Source organism: Chroicocephalus ridibundus, chromosome 13, assembly GCF_963924245.1.
Source record: "Chroicocephalus ridibundus chromosome 13, bChrRid1.1, whole genome shotgun sequence".
Taxonomy (NCBI): Eukaryota; Metazoa; Chordata; class Aves; order Charadriiformes; family Laridae; genus Chroicocephalus; species Chroicocephalus ridibundus.
Window position 1 is genome coordinate 11,647,793 of NC_086296.1, and position 17,438 is coordinate 11,665,230.

General features: G+C 37.6%; 2 protein-coding genes across 2 annotated transcripts in view; one reads left to right on the forward strand and one right to left on the reverse strand.

Annotated features, from left to right (window-relative positions):
• The first annotated feature begins 37 nt into the window (after positions 1-37).
• RSPH14 (radial spoke head 14 homolog) overlaps positions 38-17,438 on the forward strand; it is a 95,808-nt gene continuing 78,407 nt past the window's right edge. Inside the window, exons 1-3 of the mRNA XM_063351085.1 lie at positions 38-974; positions 2,485-2,587; positions 2,785-2,903. Coding sequence (XP_063207155.1) covers positions 776-974; positions 2,485-2,587; positions 2,785-2,903 — 421 coding nt within the window. The 5' untranslated portion in view covers positions 38-775. The remainder of the gene's footprint in view (positions 975-2,484; positions 2,588-2,784; positions 2,904-17,438) is intronic.
• Positions 10,778-17,438, reverse strand: part of GNAZ (G protein subunit alpha z) — a 68,171-nt gene continuing 61,510 nt past the window's right edge. Inside the window, exon 3 of the mRNA XM_063351084.1 lies at positions 10,778-12,856. Coding sequence (XP_063207154.1) covers positions 12,512-12,856 — 345 coding nt within the window. The 3' untranslated portion in view covers positions 10,778-12,511. The remainder of the gene's footprint in view (positions 12,857-17,438) is intronic.

A 17,438-nucleotide genomic window follows, 5' to 3' on the forward strand; every position in this document is an offset into this window, starting at 1 on the left:
CAAAGAGCGGGTTGCTGTGGTAACCAGAGCACGCGCGCGCGAGAGGCGGTGGCGTAGCGGGCAGGAGCTGTGGAGCGGGAACCCGGGGACGGGCTGAGGCGGCGACATGTTGGTGGGACAGGGTGCCTTTGGTTGTTTAGTCTGTTTCTTCTGTTTTGAAGAGAGAAGTGCAGCTGTTTAGCAGGTGTTTTAACTTTGCAGTAGGCTTTTTTGTTGCGCAGTTTTAAATATTGGAGGTTGTATGATTCTGTCAGCTGAGCCATTTTCTTGAGGGAAGGGGAAGTCAGCCATCGCCGATTCTGTTCAACGCTAACGATTCGTTCGGGGGCGCGTTTAAATTAGACCCGTTTTAAAAGAATGCTTTTTTTAAAAAAAATGGTATTTTGATTTCTTTTTCTGTTATATTTTGAGACGCTTCTTTGGTTCGGTACATTGGACTACTTCACTTTAACACTTTGAAAAAGATCCACTACTTCACTTCGCAATTTGAAAATTTGAAACTTTCCCCCTCTCTTTTTTTTTTTTTTACAGTGTTCAGTAGAGTATTAAACCAGATAAGACAATTCAGCTGATGACCACGAAGCGTTCTAGCCTCTTTCATAGCTTTTCCTAGCTTCCTAGCAACAAATGTGCGCTAAAATAGCTCTTCTGGGACACAGAGCACAGTTTAAAGTCAGTAGTTGTCTTTTTGGTGCATTATCTGTCCAGTCACCTGGTGCAGTCTTTTTGGAGTATTTTTAGGGATAAGGGAGAATCTTTCCCAGGAAAATTCGGGATGGCACATGCTCGTATCTCAGCCAACCTGACCCCTGATATAGATCCCACAAAAGCTCCTATTGCATTTGGAAAGAGGGCCCTTCCTAAACTGAATGAGGAGTTACAGTCTCCTGAGCTACTGACTCAGCAGCGGGCATTGATGGTGCTCTGCGATCTTGTCCATGACCCAGAAAAAGTCTACCAGGCAATAGAAATAGGTAAGTGATCTGTTGTCATAAGCTTTGACACAGTGTGGGGGGAAAAACCCACTTTACTTTTGTGTACTACTTTTTTCTTTGCAATATCTTTGGTGACACAAAATGATGATGAAGATTTTTTGGTTTTAATCTCTACTTGTTTTACCTTAAAAAGGTAAAAAGTATTGTAACCCTGTTATTCACGAATCTCAGAAAAAAGTAAAGCAGTGAATTTAGGAATTTCTAATAACATAAAACTACTAGATATATTTTCCTTAGAAAGGTGAAAAGAAAAAAGCTTTTAGTTATCCTAGAGCAGGAAAAAAAATGCAAAATCCCTTTTTTTCCCCCCTTCAGTAGACACTTTGTACCAGGTGTGACATATGACAGTGGTACCTTCCTGGATTTTTCATGCTTGAGGTGCTCGAAATACTCAGATCCCATAATAATAACGGGCAAAAAACTCTGATGCTCTGATGAACCTTTTAAGTAACAATTAATAATTTTTAAATATGGTTTACAAGTTCATTTGCAAAATCCGTGAAGTCATCTTTTGCCATTGATTCCTTCAGCAGTGGATAGCATGGCACATCCAGCTATAAGTTTACTAGAGATATAAAACATCAGATCTTTTTATGCAGAACTCCTTCTCGGAAGTATCTTGGTGATTGTAGAATGAGTCTATAACAAAAAAAAAACAAACACCAACCTGGAACTTCATGAGAAATGAAGATACAAGACAATATAACCCATCAAGATTATATCTAGCCACCACTAATTTCAAAGTTTTTATCCCAGCACTTGGAAGAATCTAAGTTTGGATTTGGGAAAAAAAAAAGCCACACAAGCTTATCTTTGCAATTTTTAGCAGTGTGTTGTGTATCTACATAGCTCATTATGTAACATTGAAGAAATCCTCCAGTTTGCCACTGCTTTTTTCTCCATTTACGTCCTTCATGTTTTTTTCCTGGTAAGAGATACCAATAATCGTGTTCAAAATTTATTAAGTTACTGTTTAACACTAACTGAAGCAATGTGAGATTGTTGGTTGATTGGGGGTCTTTTTTGGTCAGTGCTATGTGTGTATCCACATAATCATTAATGGCTCACCAATTTTATTTCTATGTGTGAAAAGCAATGCTGCATGTTTTTACATATCCCATGCTACACCTAAAGAAATTTTTAAAATCGTAGCTGTCAATCGTGCAAACCCATGGTTTTATAAAAACATCAATAGCTCCACTGACTTGAGTTATTTTTAGAGTTATGTCATTTCATAAATATTTGCAAGAATAGGATTTAACTTGATACAGAAGTCAGCAGCTTGTTTGTAGCATGGCATTATTGGCAGTAGGCCTTGAAACTTGAAAGTTTCTTCCCTTCTTGAGATATGGCAAAGAGAGTTTCACCATCAGGACAAGATAAAAATTCTTATTGTTTGCACTTCAAATTGTGAGATAAAAATGAGTATTGCTATTTTAAATTACTGCTGAAGGTAAGAAATTTTAAAATGAACTATTGTGTCTCATAGGATTCTTGGATAACCTGAAGACTTTGCTGCTACATCATGACAGTACTGTCCGACAAAAAACAACACAAATCCTCTATATAATGGCTATGCATAATGTTGGTAGGTAGGTGTAATTCCAGAGTTTACTTAATGGTATGGGGAGCAATAAAGACATTTCAGTGAGTAATATGAACAGAATTTCTAAGTTTTGGCAAGATAGGTGCAATGTAAATAAGGGTATTTAGTTAAAATTAAGCATCCTGCAAATATAGATGAATTTTATTATGCTTAGTTAAATCTGCCCTGCAATGTTGTTTGCAGGCAAGGATTGATCCAAAATGGAGTTATTTCTGCCCTCGCTGAGTGCTTGGATGATCCAGTAGATATCTGTCGGAAGAACACGCATCAGGTTTTTGAAATGATGTCAAAATTACCTGAAGGTAAGGATTTTTTTTGGTAGTTAAGTATTCAAATAGGCAAAGCAGATAGGTAAATTTACCCGATTCCCAATGTAATATCTTCCAGATTTATTTTATTCCATTTTCCTTGAAAATCATATTTAAAACCAGTATTTTTTCTATTTTTGCTCATCTTAATTTTCTTTAGTTAATTTTCGTATGAGAATTTATTCTTTGGGTTCTGAGAGAAAACTTTAAAAGCTATAACTGTCATCTTTTTTATTGGTGGAGGAAACTATGTTTTCTAGAGCTGTTTTTGCACTTCTAAAAATTTGCAAATTGTGTAATGATAGTGAGAATACTTAGCCAAAATACAGAAAATGGTTTACATAGATAACAAGTGAAATGCCCCGTGTTAATACTCCTGGCTGGGGGGAAGGGGAGGGAGATCCTACTAGATCTGTTAATTTTCTTGGGTCTTATGCAAGTTAAGGGTACCTGCTCAAGATAGAGGTTGTGTGGACTGCATGCTTAAATTTGTATTTAAGAATCTTGCATCAAAAATTCACTTTGTCGTCTTCTGTTCAAAATGATGATCAGCTGTTCATCATGGTGCACTAGTTTCACAGCACATGGGGTTTGTAGTAAGTTTTTAATGTGAAATTTGTTTTATGCCTTCCACGGTCCTTGCAAGCCCTGGTGCAGGAGCCAAATGAGCAGCTAAGGGCACCATCCACTGCACTGTGTATTACACAGATGTAAGGTGTCTTTGACCTCAGTCACATAGACACTATTTCTTAAAGGTACGTTTTGGACATTGCTTTCAGGTGGTGAATGTAAAAAACCAAAGTAGTAGTTTGCTTTTTCTGATATTTTATTCAAATATTGTTTGCCAGTAGGTAAAATTGTTAAATGGGCTTGGTAAGATATGAAGTTAAAAATGTGATAAATTACACCTAAATTCAGATGTCAAATTGAGCAATTCATCCTATACTCTGCATAGCAGGAGAGAAATCAGTATCTCCATGGACACAAAGTCTGACATATCCAAGGTGCTTTGTTTAGGATGACTGATGATGTCCATTTATCTCCAGTGAGATAAACAGAAGCTGGGTTGATTTCATCAGTCAGGCATCTAGCTTTTAAATGCTTCAGTCTAAATAGAGGAATCCAAGCTGAGAATTTGACTTGCCAGAAGAACGCGGTTTTGTACTGGTTGTACATGACTTCCTTATTATCTGTATTTATAGTTTTCTAAATCTCTTATACACTAAGGGTATTTATGCTGATTTGTTACTTTTATTTCCAGATTCTAGTATTAGAATTTCAATAGTTTTGTAATCTGAACATTAGTCTTAAACTTTACTCTTGCAGTTGATGAAAATTATAATTTTAAAATTAAAATTTCAGTCGATAGAAATTATCAATTAAAAAGCTATACTATTTAAATTAGTAGGAAAGTGTCTTGTCTGAGGAATTCTGTTACATTACTGGTGCTTAAAAAATAATTAAATGAATGCTTAAATCCTTGCTGAGTGAGTGTATGTGAATTCTGAAAATATAAAGATGTATTTTTAAATGTATGCAACCCTTTTTAAGGTCTTAAATAATTTAATCCATATGAAGGATATTAATATAGTGGGCTAAAACTAGCCAGTTTACATATTCTCAAATCAAATGAGAAAGGGACTTGGCTTATGTGAATTTTGACCTGTCTGACTGCCTTTAAAGAATTCTGTCCCTTACCTGTAGACAGATAGATACCATCCTGTGAGTATGTGGATCATAACAGAAACTTATGGAGAAGAAAAATTACCAGAAGTAAATGAATATTGCCAAATTTTTGCAGATCACTATTTATCATTAACCATTCATCCCTACTAGCTAAGGTCTTCTTAGCCCTTTTGGAACTGCATAATTCATTAATAAGTCTTGCCATTCAGTCCCTGCTGTACCGCACTTTATTATTAACTCCAACCTTCAGATGTGGCTAGATCTCTAATAGGCTGATGCAGGAGCGCTTGTCTCCTTTTGCTGATGCAGTTTTCAGATGCGTGCATGACGCACAGCTTAAGTTGACTGGAAAGGTTTCAGTGTAAACAGGGAAACTGCCTCAGGGTTTGGTGGCTGCCGTACATACCATTTTAGATACGGATTTGAGACTTACAGAAGTAAACTACAACTAATGTTACATTTAAACACCTGCCTGCTTTTAGGTTCTGTCTCCCAAAACTCAGAGCATTTACTAAGTAGGTTGTAAGTTGGAAGTTTAGCTACACAAGATGAAAACTTCCACTGGAGGATGAGTAAAAGTTCTAGGGGGAAAAAAAGCAACTTAAAAAAAAGCCCTGAGATCAAATGAGGGCTTTTTTTCCCCAGTGTTTGCAGTTAGACACTTCCTAAAAAGCAGGGACTAAAAACAAGTGTTACATAGAAAGCGTTTTATTAGAACCATCACTTCTATTTAGACACTTAGTGTAGCAGTAAGCAACGTTAGCTCTTGGTGGTGCTAAAACATAAAAGGTTGCTTATTAAGAATGCCACATAAATCAAAATACATTGCCCAAACCAGAGGAAATGAAGTGGTACACCATACTGCCACTCAGGTCTACTCCCATCGTGCCATCTTTGCCCCTGCAGGCATCTGAATATGTCATCTTAGGTCAGGAACCACTGATGGGATCTGTCACAAGTGTAAAACCAGTTTGGTGATAATCAGGAAATATGAGATTATACTATACAAGGAAAATCAAGTTGCCTGCTAGAGTTGAAGAATTATTAGACCCCTGCTGAGCAGAGAACTCCGCAAAAGCTGAGAACCAACTGAAGCAGTGTCTCTCCTCAAAACCTTGCCTTTGATTGAAGGCAAAGAATTCACAGCAGCTCTGAAGTGAGCAGGAACTTCCGCCAGAGGAAGACCAGCTTCCAAATCTTGTTACAGTCCCAACTTAGTAAAAGTTGCCTATATTTACCAGAAAGGCTACAATTCTCTGAGTGTGAATTGCTTTTCAGTGAGGCTTCTCTTAAGCTAAGACTGATACCAGTTTCTTCATTTTACCTCTCCCAGTTGAGGTACTGGTGGCACATAAGAATCATGTTTTCCAAACCAAATTAACATTGAGACTTGTTTTGGGGAATGGTTCTGGAGTTTCATCTCCAAAAATCAGAGAAGGGCAATTAGTAGTGTTGAATAGAGGATATTTAAATAATTGTAAAATTAGTTATTTGGTAAATTCTGTGCATCAGCGCCTTCATTGCAGTTTCCTTTTAAGTGTAAATAAGAATTACTTTATTAGAAACCTGATATTTATGTCTCTTTTGAATAAGTTTTTTTCTGTTCATTAATTCTCAGCATTTAGTGTAATCCTAATGTATTTGCAGTGATCATGCTCTGTATACATGTAGGCCAACTTTTTCCCTATTGCCCCCCCTTCTATTTATAAGAAATTAAAAATGAATGTAGAGGAACTCTTTACGTCTGTGAAGCAAGCAGAATTTAAGCTCTGTCTTCTGATCCTATATTCAGATATCTCAGAGAGCATGATATGTCTAGCAGTCTCTTTATAGCTTGCTTGAGTCATACCTTTCTAGGTGAAATTCTCTTCGAAAGCTTAGTTTCTTCAGCTATGAAATGATGCCAGATTTTGACTATTTCCTCTGTCAATGTTTGTGCTGTTAAAAGCCTCCAAGACTTGTTCAGGATAGAAGTCCTTAACTAGATTAAAGTTAGTCTTGCATAGCTTTCTACAGACCAAATTATCATACAATGTCCCTTGACAGTTTGGGGGTGGGTGGGGGAATAGACAAAACCCGCGATCCTCAGCCAGTCAGGTATGTACAGTATGTAGGATCAGTGGTGTAGAAGCTGAGCTAACATGTAGTCTGTGAAGTTATCTCTGAGTAATTATCCTTGGAAAAATGTGTTTTTCAAGCCATGTATTCTTTTCATTTAGACAGAAATATAACATATATATAAAAATATACACACCTGTGTTTAAGAGTTAGAAGATAACTCCTTGAGCAGAATTGTGTTACTGTAGCATGAACTCACATAGATGGCTACTTACAAAAAACCCAAAAAGGTGCTAGAACCATTTCTTTGCTATGAGACAATTTGGGGAATTATCAGGGAGAGCAGCAAATATTTTCCAATAGGTAGTAAGAGTCACAAGGCCCAATATAATTAATTTGACATATTACAGATACGGCAATAGTATCTGCTTGGGAATTCTTCATCCTTCTTCAGCTAGCCAAGAAATTGTCTTCCTCTTTGCATTTACTTCTACATCTTACATCCAGATAAGGAGTTAGGATGTACCTTGACTCAGCTGAAGGAAGTCAGCAACTAAAATACCATTCTACAGCTAGATTTCTGATGTTTTCTAGAGCTGAGGTAATTTACAGGGCCAATAAAGCAGTATGTGCCACACTAGACAAAAGGAACATGAGCTGTACAACATGCATTTGGCATGAAGTGTAGTTGGTTTTGTTCACTGCAAAGTGGTCAGTGATTCCAGTTAGCTCTATGCCAGGCCACCTGTTCTTTCTCCAAACAGGAGTAATTTAGGAAAACATGGTTATTTTCAGCAAATCCACTTGCAGACTATTTTTGATTCCTAAATTTAAGGATGTATACCAGTATCCTCTAGGAACAGTGCGATCATTAAAAACCAAATGGTGGGAAAATCCACAAAGATTTGGAGAACATTGAGGAGTAACATTTCCAGAAGAAACAACTTAGTGGCAATACTTAATGGCAGAAGAAAGACAAAACTAAGACAGATATATGTATTCAATAGAGATAGATGAGGGAAAAGAACCAGCAGCAGAAGAAAATGAGGCAATCATGGGAAAAGTTAATAAAAAAACTTTCACTCTGTGAAAACAATTTGTTGACGTGCAATACTTAACAATGTTAGTGCAAGGGTGTTAAGCAGTGATAAATGACAATAACAACTGCAAAAATAGTTCCAGGAAAAAAAATAATATCTTTCAATAGGTTATGGTTAATACTGGAAAAGTGTAATAATTCTTACCCATTATCTGTTCTGTCTTTTATGATTACTTAATCCTTTTAGGCAAAGCCTGAGATGGATTGGATAGGGCAATGGATTTTTAAGCTTGCCAGAACATCTGTTTGGGAAGAGTTGAAGAGATAATATTTCTCCTACTTTACTGACCCACAGTCTCCCCACTATTCCACCCTTGGAACGTTATAACCAATCAGATCTATGGATAAGGACCATTTAAGGATACCTCTTTCCCTTTGAAACTTATTTTGCTGTATGACCTGCACATGATAAAAGGACAGATGGCATTCTTATTGCAGCAGATGGAACATCTCTTCTGTGAATGTCATTGTTGCCCAGGTGAAGTGAAATCCCAGCTGTATTAATGCAGCTCTTTCAGGTGGCAGTACACTGCATCACTGATAAACCTGAGAACTGAGAAAATAGATGCAAATTTAATTGCATGATTTATCCAGGTGGACAACTAAGAGTCAAGGGATTTCACTTCAGCACCTGTCCTCAGCCCAGACTTTTTAGTGTTATCTTCCCTGTGCTTCAGTTTTCTTCTACAGTCAGAAAATAGAATTACTTTACTTCTGTGTAAAACAATTTATTTTAACATCTTGAATTCTTCAGATAGAAAACAGTAACCATGAGTTACTCAGAATACTAAGATCAAAAACATCATAGGAATTAAATGATTAGAGAGTTAATAGCAAGGAATTGCTATTCAGAGAACCTGATTATGTGAATTGATTATTTAAACCTGATTATTTACTGCTTTATACCTCCCCATGCCTATGCTCTTCTTAAGTTAAGTAGGAACACAGTGCTTCAATTTCTTGTCTCCTTCCCAAGATAGCCTTCATTCAATGAGTAATGCAACGCATTCCTTTTCTTTAGAAATACCCTTAGGCCTTTGTTAAAATATCCTAGGTTCTCCACTTATATTGTAGGTTGCCTGTAATACTTACATTGGAAAGACCTTAGTTGAATAAAGATTTATTTTTTAATATAAAATGTCTCTTACCCTCCTCATAACTGACTGCACTTTTATTTTTAGTTCTCCTATCCAGCTTTCTTACCAAGAAGCTATGCTCTAATGAATGCCAGTGTTTTCTTGTCCCTTCTTTCACTAGTCTCAAACGGCCACAGTACCATGAAAGCTAGAGGTGAAGGAGCATAGCATCTAATGGTCCACTCACTGGAAAAGGAAGCCCTGGCTCATTTTATACCTTTTTCACACTTCAGCTGGCTAATAATAGGATATTACACTATAAAAAGCAATTTAGACTAGAAATACTGTGCAGTTTCTCAAGTAAATGATAGCACTTTTACAGTAAACAGAGCTTAGAGGATCCTGTATGAGCTCTATGGACTGTACTAACAATTACAATATAGAGTAAACTCACCAAGTCAAGCAGTCTGACTGCAAATTTCTCAAGCAAGCAACAGTAACTTCTTATTACAACACCTAAATACTCCCTGTGTGGCATGACAAACCTTTTATACCTTCAAGGCACAGCCTCATTGGCTCTTTTGCCTCTGTTCTTCAGGTGTAACAGTTGACAGGGAATGCTTAAGGGGGCCCTGTGTCTTTAGTACGTGGATAAAGTATCATGTTCAAAATTAGACAGATTTTTCCCCATTATCATTTATGTCTGGTCTGAAGAGTTTTGAAAGTCTTAACCCATGCCTTGAGCCTCAGAGAATATATTTCGTTATGGCTGCATTCTCTAGCAAGGCTGAAAATGATTATTGCTTGAGCTACTGTCTTCAAGAGTATTATAGTTCTCTTGGCAGTCGCAGCTCATTATCAGCTTAAGTCTCCTGGTCACTTAAAAAAATCCTAGCTTGAATTTAGATATTCTCAAATAGACCAAAAGAAGGATTCTTAAACATAAGCTAAAAAAGATCAGGACTTCGTTATGCATTTTGTAGAAATGCCGAGAAGCAAACAAAGGGATGAAACTATGCAAGCACTTCAAATATTTTCAGCTGGTCTCAGACACGATTAATGGGGTGAAGGGTTCTAAGTCAAATTCTGTTTAAACTCCAGGGATATTGTTTATCTAGCATCCTCTAAAAAAATTATTTTTATGAGTTTATGCTGTTTATGCAAGAGTTGCACCTTTTCTTAATGTACATCCACACTTCTAAAGATTTCAGTTAGAGGATGTTCTGGAAGAACCTTGTTATAGTCTGAATGGATGGAATTTTCAAGAAAAATTCAATAAAAGCCATCAATAAGACTTATGCTGATAGATCACTTTATATGGTCATTTTTAAAAAGTACTTAGATTTTTCTTAAAGCCTAACTTTTCACAAGCATGAATTTGTGACTTTCATTTGATTTTGGAGACTTGCTGAGAGCCCAGTAGTACAAAAATGTGAACATATTTTTCAAGTTTTTTTCTATCTTTAAATACAGGTTTAGGAGACGAACTTCAGGCACTATTCAAAAATTTTTATATGTGCTTATACCTAGATGTGTATTTCTAAGCATAGATATCCATGCAATAAAGTACCTGCTTGTGTAAGACAATATGCAGGTAGGCTTCTTACGTATCTTGCTTCTCTCCTGATATTTCCTATAGATCTTGATCTACAACTTCTTTCCTGAAATTGCTACTAACCATCTCCCAAAAAAACCATAACAATAATATGCATTCAGAATATGTAAAGATACTAAATGGGAACACATCTCTTAAATCTTACTGAGTTGCTCAAATATAATTGCTTAAGATTGAAATTGTTGAATGTTGGTGAATAAACTGAGGAAAAAGAGCTGGAGCAAATAAACAAAACTCAGCAGTCTGTCATAAAGGAAAGAAAGCTTCACAAACATTATCCAATTAAGTAACTGTTGTAACACTAATTAATGAACACACTATAGACACGTTCAGTATCTTTTGAATTATTTATTTTTTTAAGTGGACAATTTAAATGTTGATGTTATTAACCATTTTGTTTTAAATTTCTTAGAGCCCTTGGCTGAAATTTCTTGCACTAATCATAGTACATAGGGGGAACAAAAGTAGAAGGTTATTTTCCAGTGTGCATGTGTGTCTGTGTCTCTGTGTACGTATGTGCTTTACAATTATCAAACATATATTTACACACCAACTTTACACTGAAGTCTTTAAGAAGTCTTTTCTATGGCAGGGGAACGAATCAACTGACCAAACACTCAGGTCTATATGATCCATTTGAGATTTTCCAGTATTGTCCCACTGAACTTCTTATGCATTCAAACTTTTGCTGGAATGTTACTTCATCCAGTAGTGTTTCTTTATGAGATGAAACCTGGAGCTGAGGAATGCATCTCTTCAGTTTCCTTAACTTCACTAAACTGTAAATAATTTAAATTATTAAATTGAAATATCAAGACATTTAGTTATTGTTCATATCGCTCATCTTTAACCTTCTAATAATACATCACATTTTTAAAATAATTAGAAAAACAACAAAAAAAAGACTTTGGAGCCTATATACTATACAATCTCCATGGCTCCTGCTTCTTGGGAAATCTGTTACAATATTACAATTCCCAGAATATATTTGGAGCAGTGGAACAGAATTGTCCGTTGGCAACTTTCACATTCAGCAATCCAGACACACAACATTAATTTAAAAAATTGCCTTGTGATTTATTTTTTTATCTGGATTAAAAAAGGAACACTAACCTACTTTTAAATATAGTTTGTTTTTTGTGAAACACCACAATATTTGGCAAAAAAAGATGTAAAAGACGACTGTTTTGATGTATAAAACTCCTTACCAGTAGAAGAAACACTGACCTTAATTTGGCCTATTCATAGATTCATCTCATGTAGTTTTGCTGCATATTTGAAGCCTTAAAGACCAAAAAGAGCTGCTAGTCAGTTTGGAAATCACAGAACAGTTGTGCACCAACAATTCCTTTAACAGGCAAGATGTCCTTGATAAACAGTAAAGTAAAGCAAAAGTGTGTACATAGTATATGCTGTGAGTCATGTGCGTATGCATACATGATGTATGTGTATATACTGTTTGGTTGTGTGTACCAATATTGTGGGTGCATGCCCATTCTCTACAAATTTAAGTAGTATTTTGCTTAAACTCTCCTTTTCTGTAGCTTCTGGTTCGAACTAGCTTTTCTCCCCAACGCAACCATTCTGCTCCACATCCTGCAAACAAGTTCATCTGTCACTCACCATCTTTATATCTTCGTGTCTGTAAAATTTTAGGACAACTGGATGAAGAATTATTTCTTACACAGAACATGATAACACTCCCACTGTAGGAAATGGAATGAAACAAATGGAATAAAAGTGCAGTGACTGTGGTGAAAACATCTCCACAGAGTTATGCCTCAATCTCTTTTATTGTTTTTGTTGGGGTTTTTGAGTTGTTGGATACTTTTTCCACTGGGGATTGCGTGTGTGTTTTTGGAGAGGAGGCTTTCGCTCTCATAAACACATATTTGTGAAAAATGATGTAGTAGGTTAAGGGGGCATAAGAGGAACTGTGTACATACATCAGATTTCCCCTTTTCTCTTCTTGGGCTACTAAGCATTGCCCCATTTTTTTTCCACTAGAAGTGGAAGTGGTTAGCCCCTTTCTTATCACTTCAGGAAAACAGATTAAGCCCAAGGATTCTTAGCAGAGGCCGATATATTTGAGATTGTTCTGAATGATGACATCTGTCACTGCATCAAAGACAAATTGGATGTTACTGGTATCAGTGGCGCAGGTGAAGTGTGAGTAGATCTCCTTGGTCTCCTTGTTGCGATTCAAGTCCTCAAACTGGCGTTGGATGTAGACTGCTGCCTCCTCATAAGTGTTTTGGCCTTTGTATTCAGGAAAGCAGACTGTTAAGGGTATGCGTCGGATTTTTTCTGCCAGCAGATCTTTCTTGTTCAAAAAAAGGATGAGGGAAGTGTTGATAAACCAATTGTTGTTGCAGATGGAATCAAAGAGACGCAAACTTTCTGCCATTCGACTCTGTAGGAGAGGAAACAACAGTGTCAATAATAGTGTTTCAGCATAACTGTGAAAAGCACACAAAATATGTCTATTGCTGAGCAAAATCTGCTTTTAGAAATAACTTTTGTTTTATTTGGTAACTGTCCATATTACCTGACCATGAAATTTCAGGAATTTTAATTCACTTATTTTGATACATTTCACCACAGATTACCTCTTTGTTTATTTTTTTACAATATTCGACATCTATGGAGGAAAGTCTAAAGCTGAAGATTTATAAACAACAGGTGTAACTTGGGAAAACATGGTTGTGTTCAAACTTAGGTTAGTACTATAAACACATTCTTTAAATAAAAGGGATGAGTTATTTCTAAGAATTTCACACTGCAGAAACATTCTGCTGTTAACATTTTTTAAAGAGACGGAAATACTACAGCACAATTGTAACATTGCATCATTAGATATGTAATTTAGCACACCGTGCCTACTCAGAGTATTTTCCTTGCCTTACTTCTCCCCATTGTATAATGGTAAGCTTGGAAGAGTACACAAGAACCACATTCTACTATGGTGGGACAATTTGCATATTTATAGGTGAAAGCTGAGTTTAGACAGACATGTTTAACATCTTTCTGTCTGCTGCCCTGAGTGAACTCCACTTAAGAACAATTTAGGATGACCATCACAATTATATATTTGGGAATAACAATCCAATGCTGCTATAAACTGAGAGCAGAAAGGTCCGTTAGAAATGAACGGCCGCCTTGAACGTTCCTCGTGTAGTGCTGCTACGATACGCTTGTGTACCTGGAGCTGTCCGTGGTACCAAGCGCTCTTGGAAGGCAGAGTTTATTGCTCGGTTTACACCCATAAATAAGTGTAAACAAATGTAAATGTTTTGAATAGGAAATATTCTAGACTATTAAAATAAATATCACTCAAGTACTGTCAAAAGTAGATACAGAAAATATCTTAATCAGGCAGTTTTGCTGAGGTCAATGTTTTCCAGCATGTTACAGTTTAGATCTTTATTTCTGTTAGGTTTCATTGGCACATGAGCATTATCATTATCTGACTAACTTTAGTCATATATTTGGTGTGGCCAGTTTTAAAACCTTTATCATGCATCTTCCTATGTTCTGTTACATAGGCCCAGATCCTGGCATTAGTTCTGGAAGCTCCTGTTAGACCTATCTGATTCCACAGTCATGGAACTTGTTTTCAGAAATACCTCTTGTTACAAAAAACAAAAAAGTTCATTTGACTTCTTGCATATATACCTGATATTAAATACAAGCATTCTTCCCAAAAGAAAAAAAAAATGCTTTTTGATGGACTTCTATGCTTGGTATTCTTTTATCATATAGAATCATAGAATTGCTGAGGTTGGAAGGGACCTTTAAGATCATCGAGTCCAACCTTTAGCCTACCCTGACAAGAGCCACTTCTAAACCATGTCCCTAAGCGCCCCATCTACCCTTTTTTTAAACACCTCCAGGGATGGTGAATCCACCACCTCCCTGGGCAGCCTATTCCAATATTTAATAACCCTTTCAGTGAAAAAATGTTTCCTAATATCCAATCTAAACCTCCCCTGACGTAACTTGAACCCGTTTCCTCTTGTCCTATCACTTGTCACCAGGGAGAAGAGGTCAGCCCCCATCTCTCTACAACCCCCTTTCAGGTAGTTGTAGAGGGTGATAAGGTCTCCCCTCAGCCTCCTCCAAGCTAAACAACCCCAGCTCCCTCAGTCGTTCTTCATAAGGTTTGTCCTCCAGACCCCTCACCAGCTTTGCAGCCCTTCTCTGGACACGCTCCAACACCTCAATGTCCCTCTTGTAGCAAGGGGCCCAAAACTGAACGCAGTACTCGAGGTGGGGCCTCACCAGTGCCGAGTACAGGGGGATGATCACTTCCCTAGTCCAGCTCACCACACTATTCCTGATACAGCCTAGGATGCTGTTGGCCTTCTTGGCCACCTGGGCACACTGCTGGCTCATATTCAGCCGGCTGTCAACCAACACCCCCAGGTCCTTTTCTGCCGGGCTGCTTTCGAGCCACTCTGCCCCAATCCTGTAGCGCTGCATGGGGTTGTTGTGACCCAAGTGCAGGACCTGGCACTTGGCCTTGTTGAACCTCATACCATTGGTCTCAGCCCATCGGTCCAGCCTGTCCAGATCCCTCTGCAGAGCCAACCTACCCTCAAGCAGATCAACACGCCCGCCCAGCTTAGTGTCATCTGCGAACTTACTGAGGGTGCATTCGATCCCTTCATCCAGATCAGTGATAAAGATATTAAAGAGAACCAGCCCCAGCACCGAGCCCTGGGGGACACCACTTGTGACCAGACACCAACTGGATTTAACTCCATTTACCACCACTCTCTGGGCACGGCCATCCAGCCAGTTTTTTACCCAGCGAAGAGTACACCCATCCAGGCCATGAGCAGACAGTTTCTCCAGGAGAATGCTGTGGGAAACGGTGTCAAAAGCTTTGCAAAAATCCAAGTAGATAACATCCGCAGCTTTTCCCTCATCCACTAAGCGGGTCACCTTATCATAGAAGGATATTAGGTTTGATAGGCATGACCTGCCCTTCACAAACCCATGCTGACTGGGCCTGATCACCCTGTTCTCCTGCCTGTGCCGTGTAATGGCACTGAGGAGGATCTGTTCCATGACCTTCCCAGGCACCGAGGTCAGACTGACTGGCCTGTAGTTCCCCGGATCCTCCTTCTGGCCCTTCTTGTGGATGGGTGTCACATTTGCTAACCTCCAGTCAGCTGGGACCTCCCCAGTTGTCCAGGACTGCTCACAAATGATGCAAAGTGGCCTGGCGAGCACTTCCGCCAGCTCTTTCAATACCCTTGGGTGGATCCCATCCGGCCCCATAGATTTGTGCACCTCCAGGTGCTGAAGCAGGTCCCTCACCGTTTCCCTTTGGATTACAGGGGCTTCATTCTGCTCCCCATCCCTGTCTTCTAGTTCAGGGGTCTGGGTACTCAGCAAACAACTGGTCCTACTGCTGAAGACTGAGGCAAAGACTTCATTAAGTACCTCAGCCTTTTCCTCATCCTTGGTCACTATGTTGCCAGCCCCATCTACTAGAGGACAGAGATAATCCTTAGTCCTCTTCTTATTGCTAATATATTTATAGAATATGTATACAAGGAACATAAATTTTGCAAAAGTTCTCAAAATCTTTATCATTGTATCTATTCATCTATCTTTGTATCTGTTTCTATTTATTTCCTGCAAATAGAGACTGAATAGGACAGACTGGAAAATAGCTATGTATTTTATTGTTCTGTATAAACATATTATGTCAGATATATTGGTCAAGTACATTTAGAGAATCCACATTTTCTTTTTTATAATTTAGTAACAGAAAGCAGTGAAAATAAGGCATTGAAGATGATATACAGAATTCTTTGTGGAATTAAAACGTGTATCAAGTAATATATTCCTTCTACCCAAGATGTGTGCCATCACACACAGCGACAATGTTCTCATAGTGCCAACAGGTACAGTACTTTGGATGTTTGTTACTTTGGATAGTGATTCCATAACCACTATCACACTTCACTAATTTCTAACATTCCCACCTATTCTTCTGCAATAATCGACTCCTTTGTTTTCTTCTAATGTTAACCAGTAATGAATTCACTGTTTTGAACAGTATTAGCTGCATTTCCCATATAGATTATTCTGCAAGTCTTGCAGTCCTTTGTATATGCAATATCGTAGGTTTCTAAAAACCTTATATGTACATCTTCAGTCACCTTAGTGGTCAGAGTAAGTGAACAGAAGGGATTTGGGATATCAGAAAAGAGCATATTTTGTTTACAACATTACTTGCAAATATATGTGTGTTCCATTTTTCTGACTTGCGTTCGGAGGGTATGAAAATAATCTAGACTCTAGGTATTTTTGTTGTTTGACTGTGAAGTATTCTAGCCAGTTTTCCTGTTTGGAAAGTGGAAGTGAGAGGATGATTTTGGCTTTTAATAGAAGTAACAGTATTTTGTGCCTAATTCTCCTGAAATTTGCATAAGTTGTGTCTAGTGCATCTCCTTTGGCTTCACTCCATATTTCAACTGGTGAGATGAAGAGAGAAGAATCATTCACTGTTTATTTACATGTAAAGTAATATGAAAATATAATTTATTTAAAATTTACTTTTTATTTGTTTTATTAGATAATGAAAATATATTTTATTGTTATTCAAAGGAAATCTGCAACAATACTGATCATTATTGTTACACTAAAACAGTATCCTGAAAAAATTACCCCTTAAAAATGAATTGTTGCTGATACATGAACAGACTGTTTACCTAAGCTTTTCAAATTACCTCTTTTACTTTCCTCATTTTATTTGTGTTTCTATTCCTTTTTATTTGCTATGGATTGATTTGGTCAGAATCGCATCCTCTGTTTCAGAGTTCCATGAAGGCATTGATTTAGTTATTTCAGTGAGTAATTCTATGTTTACAGATTAAAACCACAGACCTTTGGCAGTTTCTGGTCATTTCAAAAGCCCCAGGAGCACCATGGCGCACCATGAGGGCTGGCATTGCTGCAGCAGCAGTATGTAGACATGT